Raw genomic sequence first — 12176 nt, 5'->3', positions numbered from 1 at the left:
CCCTGCATCCTTGCCAAAACTTACTGTTGTTTGTCTTCATAATAGTTTCCATTCTAACTGAAGTGAGATGAAATCCTAGGGTGGTTTTGATTTGCATTTCTGTAATTGTTAGTGATGATGAACATTTTTTCATATATTTGTTGATTAATTGTATATATTCTTCTGAGAAGTATCTATTCAGGTCCTTGGCCCATTTATTGATTGGATTATTTCATTTTTTTGGTGCTTAGCTTTTTGAGTTCTTTATATACCCTAGAGATTTAGTGCTCTATCTGATGTGTGAGGGGTAAAGATTTGCTCGCAAGATGTAGGCTCTCTATTCACCTCACAGATTGTTTCTTTTGCTGAGAAGAAAGCTTTTTAGTTTGAGTCCATCCCATTTATTGATCCTTGATCTTAATTCTTGCACCACAGGAGTCTTATTAAGAAAGTTGGGGCCTAATCCCACATGATAGAGATTAGGGACTACTTTTTCTTCTAATAGGGTCTCTGGTTTTATTCCTAAGTCCTTGATCCATTTTGAGTTGAGTTTTGTGCATGATAAGAGATAGGGGTTTAATTTCATTTTGTTGCAAATGGATTTCCAGTTTTCCCAGCACCATTTGTTGAAGAGGCTATCTTTTGTCCAATGCATGTTTTGGCACCTTTGTCTAATATAAGATAATTGTAATTTTGTGGGTTAGTCTCTGTGTCCTCCATTCTGTACCATTGGTCTACCAGTCTGTTTTGGTGCCAATACCATGCTGTTTTTGTTACTGTTGCTCTGTAGTATAGTTTAAGGTCTGGTATAGTGGTGCCACCTGCTTCCCTCTTCCTGCTAAGGATTGCTTTGGCTATTCTGAGTCTCTTATTTTTCCAGATGAATTTCATGATTGCTTTTTCTATTTCTATGAGGAATGTCATTGGGATTTTGATAAGAATTGCATTAAATCTGTATAGTGCTTTAGGAAGTATGGTCATTTTTTAATAATATTAATTATGCCTATCCAAGAGCAAGGTAGATCTTTCCAGCTTATAAGGTCTTCTTTGACTTCTTTCTTTAGGGTTCTGTAATTTTCATTATATAGATCTTTCACCTCTTTTGTTGATTCCCAAGTATTTCATTTTTTTAGGCTATTGAAAATGGGATAGTTTTCCTCATTTCCATTTCTGAGGATTTATCTTTGATATACAGAAATGCCTTTGATTTAAGGGTGCTGATTTTATATCCTGCTACTTTGATTAATTCATTTACTAGTTCTAGAAGTTTTCTGGTGGAACCTTTAGGATCTTCTAGGTATAGAATCACATCATCAGCAAATAGTGCCAATTTGAGTTCTTCTTTTCCTATGTGTATCCCTTTAATTTCCTTCATCTATCTGATTGCTCTGACCAGTGTTTCAAGAACTATGTTAAATAGAAGTGGTGAAAGAGGGCATCCCTGTCTTGTTCTGATTTTTAAAGGGAATGCCTTCAATTTTTCTCCATTTAGAATGATGTTGGCCTGGGGCTTTGCATTGGTAGCCTTTATGATGTTGAGATATGTTCCTGTTATCCCTAATTTTTCTAGTGTTTTGAACATAAAGGAGTACTGTATTTTGTCAAATGCTTTTTCTGCATCTATTGAGATGATCACATGATTCCTATCTTTAAGTCTACTGATGTGATGAATTACATTTATTGGTTTTCGTAAGTTGAACCAAACTTGCATCCCTGGGATGAATCCCACTTGATCATGGTGCATGATCTTTTTTATATGTTTTTGTATTTGACTTGCCAGAATTTTACTAAGAATTTTTGCATCTATATTGATTAGAAATATTGGTCTGAAGTTCTCTTTTTTTTTTTTTTGATGTGTCTTTCCCTGGTTTTAGAATCAGGGTGATATTGGCCTCATAGAATGAGTTTGAAAGTGCTGCCTGTATTTCTATTTCCTGAAATAAATTGAAGAGTATTTGTATTAGTTCTTCTTTAAAGGTCTTGTAGAACTCAGCTGTATATCCATCCGGTCCTGGGCTTTTCTTGGTTGGTAGGCTTTTGATGGTGTCTGTTATTTTGTCACTTGAAATTGATCTTTTTAAATTATGTATATCATCCTGATTTAATTTGGGCAAATTATATGACTCTAGAAATTTGTTGATGCCTTCGATATTTTCTATTTGAATGGAGTACAAGTTTTCAAAATAATTTCTAATTATTTTCTGTATTTCTGTAGTGTCTGTTGTGATGTTGCCTTTTTCATCATGTATGTTAGTGATTTAAGTTTTCTCTCTCCTTCTCTTTGTTAGCATGGCTAAAGGTCTGACAATTTTATTTGTTTTTTCAAAGAACCAACTTTGTGTTCTATATTTTTTTAATTATTTCTTTTGTTTCAATTTCATTGATTTCAGCTCTGATTTTAATTATTTCCTGTCTTCTACTGATTTTGGTGTTGATTTGTTCTTCTTTTTCTAGGGCTTTGAGATGTAGTGTTAAGTCATATATTTGTGGACTTTTTCTTCTTTTAAGGAATGAATTCCATGCAATGAACTTTCCTCTTAGAACTGCTTTGATAGTGTCCCAGAGATTTTGATATTTTGTATCTGTATTCTCATTAACCTTTAAAATTTTTTAATCTCCTCCCTAATGTCTTCTGCAACCCATTGTTCATGAAATAGCACATTATTTAATCTCCAGGCATTGGAGTGGATTTTATTTCTTATTTAATCATTGATTTCTAATTTCATTCCATTATGATCTGATAGAATGCAGGGTAGTATCTCTACTTTTTTATATTTGCTAGGAGTTGCTTTGTGTCATAGTATATGGTCTATTTTAGAGAAGGATCCATGTGCTGCTGAGAAGAAAGTGTATTATTCTCGTTGAAGGATGAAATATTCTATATACGTCAGTTAGGTCTAAGTTATTGATTGTTCTATTGAGTTCTATATTTTCTTTGTTCAGCTTTTGTTTGGAAAATCTATCTAGTGATGGAAAAGGTGTGTTAAAGTCACCCAAAATTATTGTGTTGTCACCTATTTGACTCTTGAACTTGAGAAGAGTTTGATGAACGTAGATGCTCCATTGTTTGGGGCATATATATTTATGATTGTTAAGTCTTGTTGGTGTATGGTTCCCTTGAGCAGTATGTAGTGTCCTTCTTTATCCTTTTTGAATGACTTTAGTTTGAAGTCTACTTTATTTGATATGAGGATGAAACCCCATGCTTGCTTCTACTGTCCATGTGAGTGGTATGATTTTTCCCAACCCTCCCTTCACCTTCAGTCTCTGGATATCTTTTTCTATGAGTCTTTTTGAGGCAGCATATTGTTATGTCTTTTATTTTGATCCAATCTGCTAGTCTATGTCTTTTGATTGGTGAGTTTAGGCCATTAACCTTCAGGGTTATTATTGAGACATGATTTGTATTTTTAGTCATTTTTGTTTCTTTTTGGTATTTATGTGACTTGGTTTCTCCTCTGATTAAATTTTTCTTTAGCGTAATCCCTCCCTCTGCTAATTTCCATCATTGTTTTTCACTTCCTCTTTTTGGAATATTTTGCTGAGGATATTCTTGTCCAAAAGCCTTGATTTATGTATACAGAACTGTGTGGTTTGGGGCATGTTGACACTTGTCTCTATGGGAAATACTTGCATGTAGCACTGGGCTTGGTGAGTGAAGCTTTCTGAGCTACTGCCCTCTCCTCTGTCATCTGTCCCACCCAGCACTGTGTAGTGATTCTCCAGCATAGCTCTGGGTTTTGTTCCCTGTGCAAAGCCTTCAGTGCTTCTGCACCACCCACACCCCCAACTTTACCCGCCAGAATAAGGAAGCTTTTCTCTTTTGAGAACACGTTCTCACAGATGACTTCTCACAAGTATCCTCTTGCCAGTCAAACTGGATTTTTTTTCTTCCTGCCTCTCTCTTCTCTAACTCTCCTGCTCCTCTCCCCAATTCCAGACCCCACTTCTGAGGTTCTGTAGGCACCATCTTCATGGACTCTTCCTCTGCTTGCCTCACCCCATGTGAAGTGCCCTGCATGTTCAAACAGACCTTTCTCCTGCTTGAACTCTGATTGGTGTGATCTCCCTAAAATCAGGGACTGTCATCACAGGCTGTTCAGGTGCTTATAGGCTGGTAGGGGAGTAAACAGAGAAAACTAACCAAGAAAACAGACATAAAGAAATTGTCCCAGGCATTTGGACTAAGCTGACTGTACGATACCCATGCTGAAGTTTCTAACTGAATTGTTAAGTCTCCTTTTCTCTATAAAGCATCTCTACTGTGGGTCATTTAGGCAGGATGAAAAGATTAAGTCAGGAGTGTCTGAGGAGCCATGGCAAGACTTAGTAAAAAGGTGATTTAGGGAAAAGTAATACAAATGAACTAGAGACTTCTAATAATGCCACTCATTGTTGTATTTCTGTAGCAGAATTAATTTTTCTATGTAAAAATCCCAAAATTCTTACTTCCCTATTTGAGAGGATAGTTCAGCAGAATGTGTGTGTATGTGTGTGTGTGTGTGTGTGTACATATGTGTGTGAATGATATATTTATTAGATTATTTTGAAAGATAATTATTTGTTATGGGGATATATGTTAGGTACAACCAAACTAGATATTTCCAGTTAAGAACATAGGATTCCTGAAACTCAGGCCTTAATTAGTAGGTTGGAAGATAAGACCAACTGAGGTGTTAAGTAATGTATGTTTCTGTTGCCTCTGTTATTTCTATCTTACGTTCATGTCTCATTCTTTCATGATTTTTTAAATCTTGTGCCTAAAAGTCCATTTTGCTTAATTGTGAAATAGGCATGCATGTTACATTTATGTAAAATATTTGCTGTGTAGAGGATTTTTGTTTATTCTATTAAAAGTTTACTATATTTAAATAAAAACTGAAGGTCAGAAATATATATATATATAGCTGACTATATATATATAAGACTAGGCATGGAACACCATATGACCCAGCTATACCACTCTTTGGTATTTATCCTTAAGAATTAAAGCCATCATACTATAATGATACATACATACCCACATTTATAGCAACACAATTCACAATAGCCCAACTATGGAACTGGTGTCCATCAACAGATGAATAGATGTAGGTAATGTGGTATACATACACATTAGAGTTGTATTTAGCTATAAAGAGAATTGTATTTAGCTATAATTTTTATTTATGTCACTTTCAGGAAAATGGATGGAACTTGAAAACATTATGTTAAGTAAAATAAGTAGAACTTAGAAGGTCAGGAGTCATATGTCTTCTCTCATATGTGGAAGCTACAGAGGAAAAAGGACAAGAGAAGTGGGGAGGATCTCATGAAAATCAGAGAGATCAACAGAGTAGGGGAAAGGGGTCATGGGGTGGGAGGAGAGGAGGGGAAGGGGAACTATAATGGGGAATGATATTGGCCAAATTATATTCTTATATTGTGTGCATGTATGAATATGTAATAACAAATCCATCTATTTAGTACAACTATAATGCACCAATTAAAAATGTGGAAAAAAATAGCTATAGGGGTTTTCAAAGAACTTCTAAGGCCTTCACATTCTGACCCTTAAAAAAAGTTTAAGTTCTTCAATAAATTTATCTACCTCAGTTGAGAAGGAAATCACATATCTCCTGTAAAAGATGACAGGCCATTTTGTTCTTAATACTAGTTAAACCTCCATTCCTATTGATGTAATTAATACAACATATTATGACTATGTTATCCAATCATTTCTTCAAAAACTTAGGAGATCAAGAATGAAGGCAATTCATCTCTGTCTCCTTACGTCCCACCCACAAGACATCTAAAAGCATTTACTATAAAGAGGTAATACAGAGGATCTTGATTTCTAATAAAGGTTAATAAAGGTTTCTAAAACACTAGTCAGAGGGCTAAGTGAGTTTAGTTCTGCATTTATTGAAAGTAACCCTAATATACTGGTACATACCATCTTCCTCAATTCTTGGTTGGAAACAATAATGACATTTGGTGGGTCCCCGATGGCAGTGGCAGCTCCTCCAATGTTTGTGAAGATCACCTCTGCAATCAGGACTTGCCTTGGATCAAGGTTGAGCACCTCACATAATCTATCATAAATGGAGGAAAATGAAAGTAGTCCCACTATTTACATCATAAAGGGCCCATGTGAAGCCCAGATATATGTAAAGTACTGGCTTAAACCTAGAAAGCACACACATTTATGAGAGGGCAGTGTGGGGGTTGGGGACTCAACTACAATAATACCCTGGGGCTGCAGCTGATTCTGAAAATGACATTTCTTCTGAATTAACCCATCATCCTCTGAACCATCAGTGTCCTGATGTAACCCTTCTCCACCCCCACAAGTCTAGATGGAGCACAGTCTCCTGTGTGCAAGCTCCCAGTGAAAGGCAAGGCCCAGCACAGGCAGATGGGCACTGGCCACCAAAACCCTCTGAGTCAGGGGCAGGGGTCAATGCAGAAATCACCAGTGCTCACACTAAGCCTGCTCACCTAGTCCTGTACCTGCCTCCCCTTCACAGATGCTAAGACCCCAAGGTTTCCTCTCAGTCCTTCCCTTTAACTACTGATTACTGACTTTTTCCCTAGAGAAGAAAGTTCTCCATCATGGCTGCACTAGATTGTCTTAGAATCCTCAAAAGTTGCTGGGTGTGGTGATGTATGCCTATAATTCCAACCATTCAGGAGGCTGAGACACGAGGATCTCAAGTTCAAAGCCAGTCTCAGCAACTTAGTGAGGCCTGAAGCAACTCAGTGAGATCCTGTCTCTAAATAAAATACAAAATAGGGCTGAGGATGTGGCTAAGTGGTTTAGTGCCCCTGGTTCAATCCCCAGTGCCAAAATAAATAAATAATCCTTGAAAGTTCTACAGCCTGGTCTGCAGAGACCAATACGTGGGAGTGAGCCTGGACCAGCAGCATTCTAGAACTCCTCAAGTGAGTGCTGTGCACAGAGATGAGAAACATTGCTCAAAGAAAGTACAGAGAGCACATCACAGCATCCTCCAAAACTTGTTCATCCTCTTTTCCCTCTGTCATGTAGTAACTGGGCTCTGGATCTCACTCCTTGAGACAGGTACTGCTGTACTTGAAGGTTTTCCGACCACCTCCTGCCCTCAGCTCAGAGCATAGCCAGCCACACAGCCTTCCCCTCCACTGATGATGTGAGGGCAGACTGGCCCGGAGGCTGTATGGATGCTGAAGAAGGAGTGATCCTGGCCACCAGGATTCAGAGTGACTCTACATATGGGCATCAGACCCAAGTCAGCAGCTACACTCAGTGGAGGAAGCTACCAGAATCTCCTTCTAGCAAGAAAATAATTCATAGACAGAGCACAGAGATGGCACCTGATCTAAATGGACCTCGCTGTTGAACTCTAGGGACTGAGCACTTCTCAGTCCAGACAAAGGCAGAAGAAAGCAATCAACTCCTCTAAAATACGAATAACGTTATAATATAAATAATGAATCTTAAGCCCAACGATATGTGAAACACATCTTGAAAGACATGGGTTTCAGACTAGAAAATGAAGTCCCTGATTTTAAAAAATTACAAAGCTAATTTCTGAGCAACAAGGATCAAAACAATTTCCAGAAAGGCTGAACAAGCCCCTGGGCTCTCCAGGCTGTGTGAGGATGCTGGGAAAAGGGTGCCCCATGGACCTCAGTCCTGAATCCCACTTTTCCCAGGCTGCTATGGGAGAGTGCAGTGGTACTAGAATCTGACGCATCTGGGAAATGATGTAGTCAGCAATCTGAGGTGGGCAGCAGATTCATGCTGATTGGAGGAGGGCAGTTTAGGGCCCTAAAGAGTCTAAGAGGCACAGTTCAGTATTATCAGTAATGTATATTAAAATTTACCACACCCTTCAAATATGTTCACTCCATCTCTCATTTACCCTCAACCCAAGTACCAAAGGGTGCTTTGCCCCATCCTACAGAGAAAGGCTGAGAATTCAGCCTATCTCACTCCAAGTCCCCATCTGCACTTGGCTCTCACAACGTGGCCAACTTGCAGGAGCCTGGGTACAAACCCACATCTCCGTGGTGAGGTAAGTGATAGTCTCAGAATACTGCAGTCCCCATTTAAGACCCCAACTCACTCCTCCTCTAAGAGACATCACTCTTCAAATGCCAAAAGCATCCCCCAGAATTAATCGTGAGCCTTGGAAGTAGCCCATTGCTAGTGACTGAACTTTCTCTGTCTCATGCTTTGTGTCCAAGCAGGTCCATTATCTCACAGAATTTTCATCCTGCTAGCTCAGGTTAATCCCTTTGATGGTGCAACTCAGATCAATGCAGCTGAAGTGACTTATTCAAGATGCCCAATCACTAAGCAGGACAAATGTTAGTGCTTCCCCTCACTGTGGACCTTTGAGGGTTACCTATCACTTTCTGTATCCCCAGAACCAGCCAAGTACCAGTACATGATGGGTCCAAGCTGGGGAGGACCCAGGTTTGGGAGCCTGGGGCTCAAATGCTGGAGAACCATCTTTAAAACAAAGAATATACAGGGTAGATACAACAAAAGGTCTATACTTTGGAAAAAAGGGTTCACACAAGGGCCAGAACTGAACCTGTAGCTGCAGAAGATTCTGGGCAACATATTGTGGCACTCAATATATGTCAAATTATTGAAGTAGATGGGATTAAGAGTTGGAATTGAATTAGACTGAATGTCTCTTTCCTGAAATTGCCTGCAAAGTACCATTAGGCCAAGTCCTAACTCAGGTGAACCCAGTCTGTCCTGCTACCTTCCAAGCCCTCAGACAAGGAATCAGACAATGACCGTTTCATCTTCCCCAAGGCACGTGCCCCTCGGAGCCCTGGATAGAGCTCTCATACCAGCACAATTGTGAACTACTGCTAGCCAGGTGGAAGATGATAATGGGAGTGCATGGACAAGAACTGTCTAGGGTCCTCAATAACAGCCCAGTCTCCTGGAAAGCAATGCCCACATCTTCCAACTCCCCACCACATTGCTGTCACCCAGCTATGGGAATACCGCAGCTTGTCAAGTGCATTTAAGTCTCACAAAGCCAGAGCTGGCTGGTCTGGAATGCAGTGAGTTGTGCTTCAGTGAAAGGGTGGGTACTGGCCCCTGTCTTTTTGTAGATGTAAGAAGGGAGCCTTGGGTCAGGTGGTACAGCCAGAACATACCTGCCCTGAGCCTGGCTATGGTCCCCACAGCAGAAGTGCTCTGCTTACCTTATCGTCACAGGAGTAAAGAGGAGCATCGTGGTGACATTGTCTAAGAAGGCAGAAAGGATGGCAGCAATGAGACACAGCATGATGATCATGGTCCATACCCTTCCTCGGGATAGTCGGTATGCCTGGGTGCACACACATGTTGGAAGGAATAAGATAGAATCAGTGCATTTGTAGAATAGGTGCGACTTTTCATAAGTGAATCCAAGGAATAGGGACCCAAATAATCTATGCATGGTGGGTTAGAACTTATACTCTAGAATCCCTAAATCTGTTAAGATCACATGGTAGTGGCCATTAAAGTACTTGGACAATCTAAATCCACAAGGCCCTACATTCTCTCTTTTTTGATTCTCTCTCTTCACTGTGCCCTTATGATGGTTAATTTGTTACAAAATGTCAACATTCAATCCCTTTCATGTTATCTATAATTTTGATTAGATATCCTGAACAGCTACATTTGGGATCCATGTGACCCTGATCTTTGGAGACATAAGGAATACTTTTATTATCAAGGTATTAGAAGGAAGAGGCCAGATATATGCCTGGTATATACAATATGGTACACAAAGACCACAAAAATCACTACATGGTTCTTTTATTCAGAATTTTCAAAGTGTTTTGTTAGATAAATTATTTTTATAAGAGTTTTTCAGTTACAAAAGCAACATCAAGACAGCACTAGCCTTTGCATTAGTAGGGCCCTGCAAGATCTCTTGCCAACCATGCATGCTAGAGTTAGTACAAATCCTGCATGCCAGAACCTACTAGTGAAACTCTCCAAAGTTCCAGCTAAAAATGCAAATGAAGGTCATAATGAGAAATCACAAGTGTTGGAGAAAATGTAAAGAAAATGAAAGTCATACACTGTTGGTAGAGATGTAAATCAGTACAGCCATTATAGAGAACAGGATGGAGGGTCCTCAAAAAACTAAAATCTATCAACTGTATGATCCAGTTATCCCACTACTGAGCATATATCCAAAGGAATGTATATCTGTATGTTTACTGAAGAGTTATTAACAACAGCCAAGATATGGATTAATCTAAGTGTCCATCAACAGATGAATGGATAAAGGCGATATATACATTATAGAATACTATTTAATACATAAAAAAGGAAAAAAGCCTGTAATTTTCAACAACATGGATGGAACTGAAGGACATTACATTAAGTGAAACAAGCCAGGCACAGAAAGATGAAGACCACATGATCTCAAATATGGAATCTGATAAAATTGATATAGAAGTAGAGAGTAGAATGAGACTTACCAGAGATGGAAGGGCTGGGAGAGGGGGTTGGGGAGATGTTGATCAAAGGGTACAAAGTTGAAGATAGAGGAATACATTTTGAGATCTACTACACAGGCATATTGACTATAGTTAATTAGCCAATAATTAATTAATAATAGTGTAGTATACATTTCAAAATAACTAAGAGAGTAGATTTCAAATGTCTCACCATAAAAAAGATAAATGAAGTGATAGATATGTTAACTAGCTTGATTTTGTCCTGCCACTTTGTGTATCCATTCATCACAAAATCACATTGTACCTCAAAAATGAGTACAGTTATGATTTGCCAATCAAAAAATAATATCAATAATATGTTTTTTTTTTTAAATAAGACCTTTAAGGGGTTGGGGTGGAGTAAGTGGTAGTGGTAATGTTTAGCATGTGTGAGGCCCTGGATTCAATCCTCTGCACCAAAACATAAGTAAATAAATAAGATCCTTAAGGGATTTTTAAAAGACAAACATGTTTTTCCCTAATTTAAAAATAGTAAATGTGTATACTTCAATATTTAGAAAGTAATCATTGAAATTATTTCACCAAAAAGCAAAGCAATCAGAAGCTGATGGCTTGGAATATTTAGAGACTCTAATATGCAAAATAATTTTTGATGTGTAGCTTTCACCAGCCAATTTAAATAATGTTATACAAACATTCAACGTGAGTACCCTTTTCCTTCATCTCCTTCTTCATTTATTTATGGAGAAGCTGAAAGCATTGCTCAGAGTCAGGTAACTATATCCAGCCTTGCAGAAGCAATTTTGAAAAGGAAGATAAAATTTTTAAATATTTGTTTTAAATAATACTTTAATGTACTAAATGTACAATGTCCAAACAACAAATATGTTAGTTAGTACTTATCTATTAAATGTAAGATCACACCTACCTTTACAGCACAAAAATCAAAAAATCCAGTTTCTGAAAATATGGCTACTAAGATCATCTATGGGAAAAAGAGAAAACACAATATTGAAACAAAGTCAGATGGTCATTATGAATTTGAGATCTAGCCCCTGAAAACTGCCACATAATCAATCTCCTTGCTGTCTTGCTGAAAGACCATCATTTCTTAGTTTTCCCACTTACAAACGCCTTGAGTGGAGTCACTTACTAGTGGCTTTATATGTATATTTTGTCCAGGACTTGTCCTGAAGATCAATCACCATCCCCTCCAATCCTCAAACAAATATCAGGCATTATTACTGATCTCTGTTTTATAGACCAGGAAACTCGGGATCAGAGAGATGAGGGAACCTGCTCAGTCCTAAAGCTAGAAGCAGAGAAGGACAGGGTGCACCAGGTGACCTTCCATACCTCATTATCCACAAAAGCAACGCTTGGATGGAGTTAGAGAAGATAAATGCTAAGTTAACCAATCCCAAAAAAACAAATGCTGAATGCTTTCTCTGATATAAGGAGGCTGATTCATAGTGGGGTAGGGAGGGGGAGCAGGGGAGGAATAGACAAACTCTAGATAGGGCAGAGGGGTGGGAGGGGAAGGGAGGGGGCATGGGGTTAGTAATGATAGTGGAATATGATGGACATTATTATCCAAGGTACATGGATGAAGACACGAATTGGTGTGAATATATTTTGTATATAGCCAGAGATGTGAAAAAATTATGCTCTATATGTGTAATAAGAATTGTAATGCATTCCACTGTCGTGTATAAATAAAAAAAAAACTAATTAAAAAAAAGCAACACTTA

General features: G+C 38.4%; 1 protein-coding gene across 1 annotated transcript in view; it reads right to left on the bottom strand.

Moving 5' to 3' along the window:
- The window catches only part of Oca2 (OCA2 melanosomal transmembrane protein), a 336227-nt gene that overhangs the window by 204249 nt on the left and 119802 nt on the right, over nucleotides 1-12176 (bottom strand). The window contains exons 11-13 of the mRNA XM_027925820.2: nucleotides 11354-11410; nucleotides 9175-9299; nucleotides 5915-6053 (exon numbers count right to left, since the gene is read on the bottom strand). Of these exons, the coding sequence (XP_027781621.2) occupies nucleotides 5915-6053; nucleotides 9175-9299; nucleotides 11354-11410 (321 nt within the window). The remainder of the gene's footprint in view (nucleotides 1-5914; nucleotides 6054-9174; nucleotides 9300-11353; nucleotides 11411-12176) is intronic.

Source organism: Marmota flaviventris, chromosome 2 (assembly GCF_047511675.1).
Source record: "Marmota flaviventris isolate mMarFla1 chromosome 2, mMarFla1.hap1, whole genome shotgun sequence".
NCBI lineage: Eukaryota > Metazoa > Chordata > Mammalia > Rodentia > Sciuridae > Marmota > Marmota flaviventris.
Note: the sequence above shows the minus strand (reverse complement) of the source record. Positions and strands in the feature narration are given on the sequence as shown.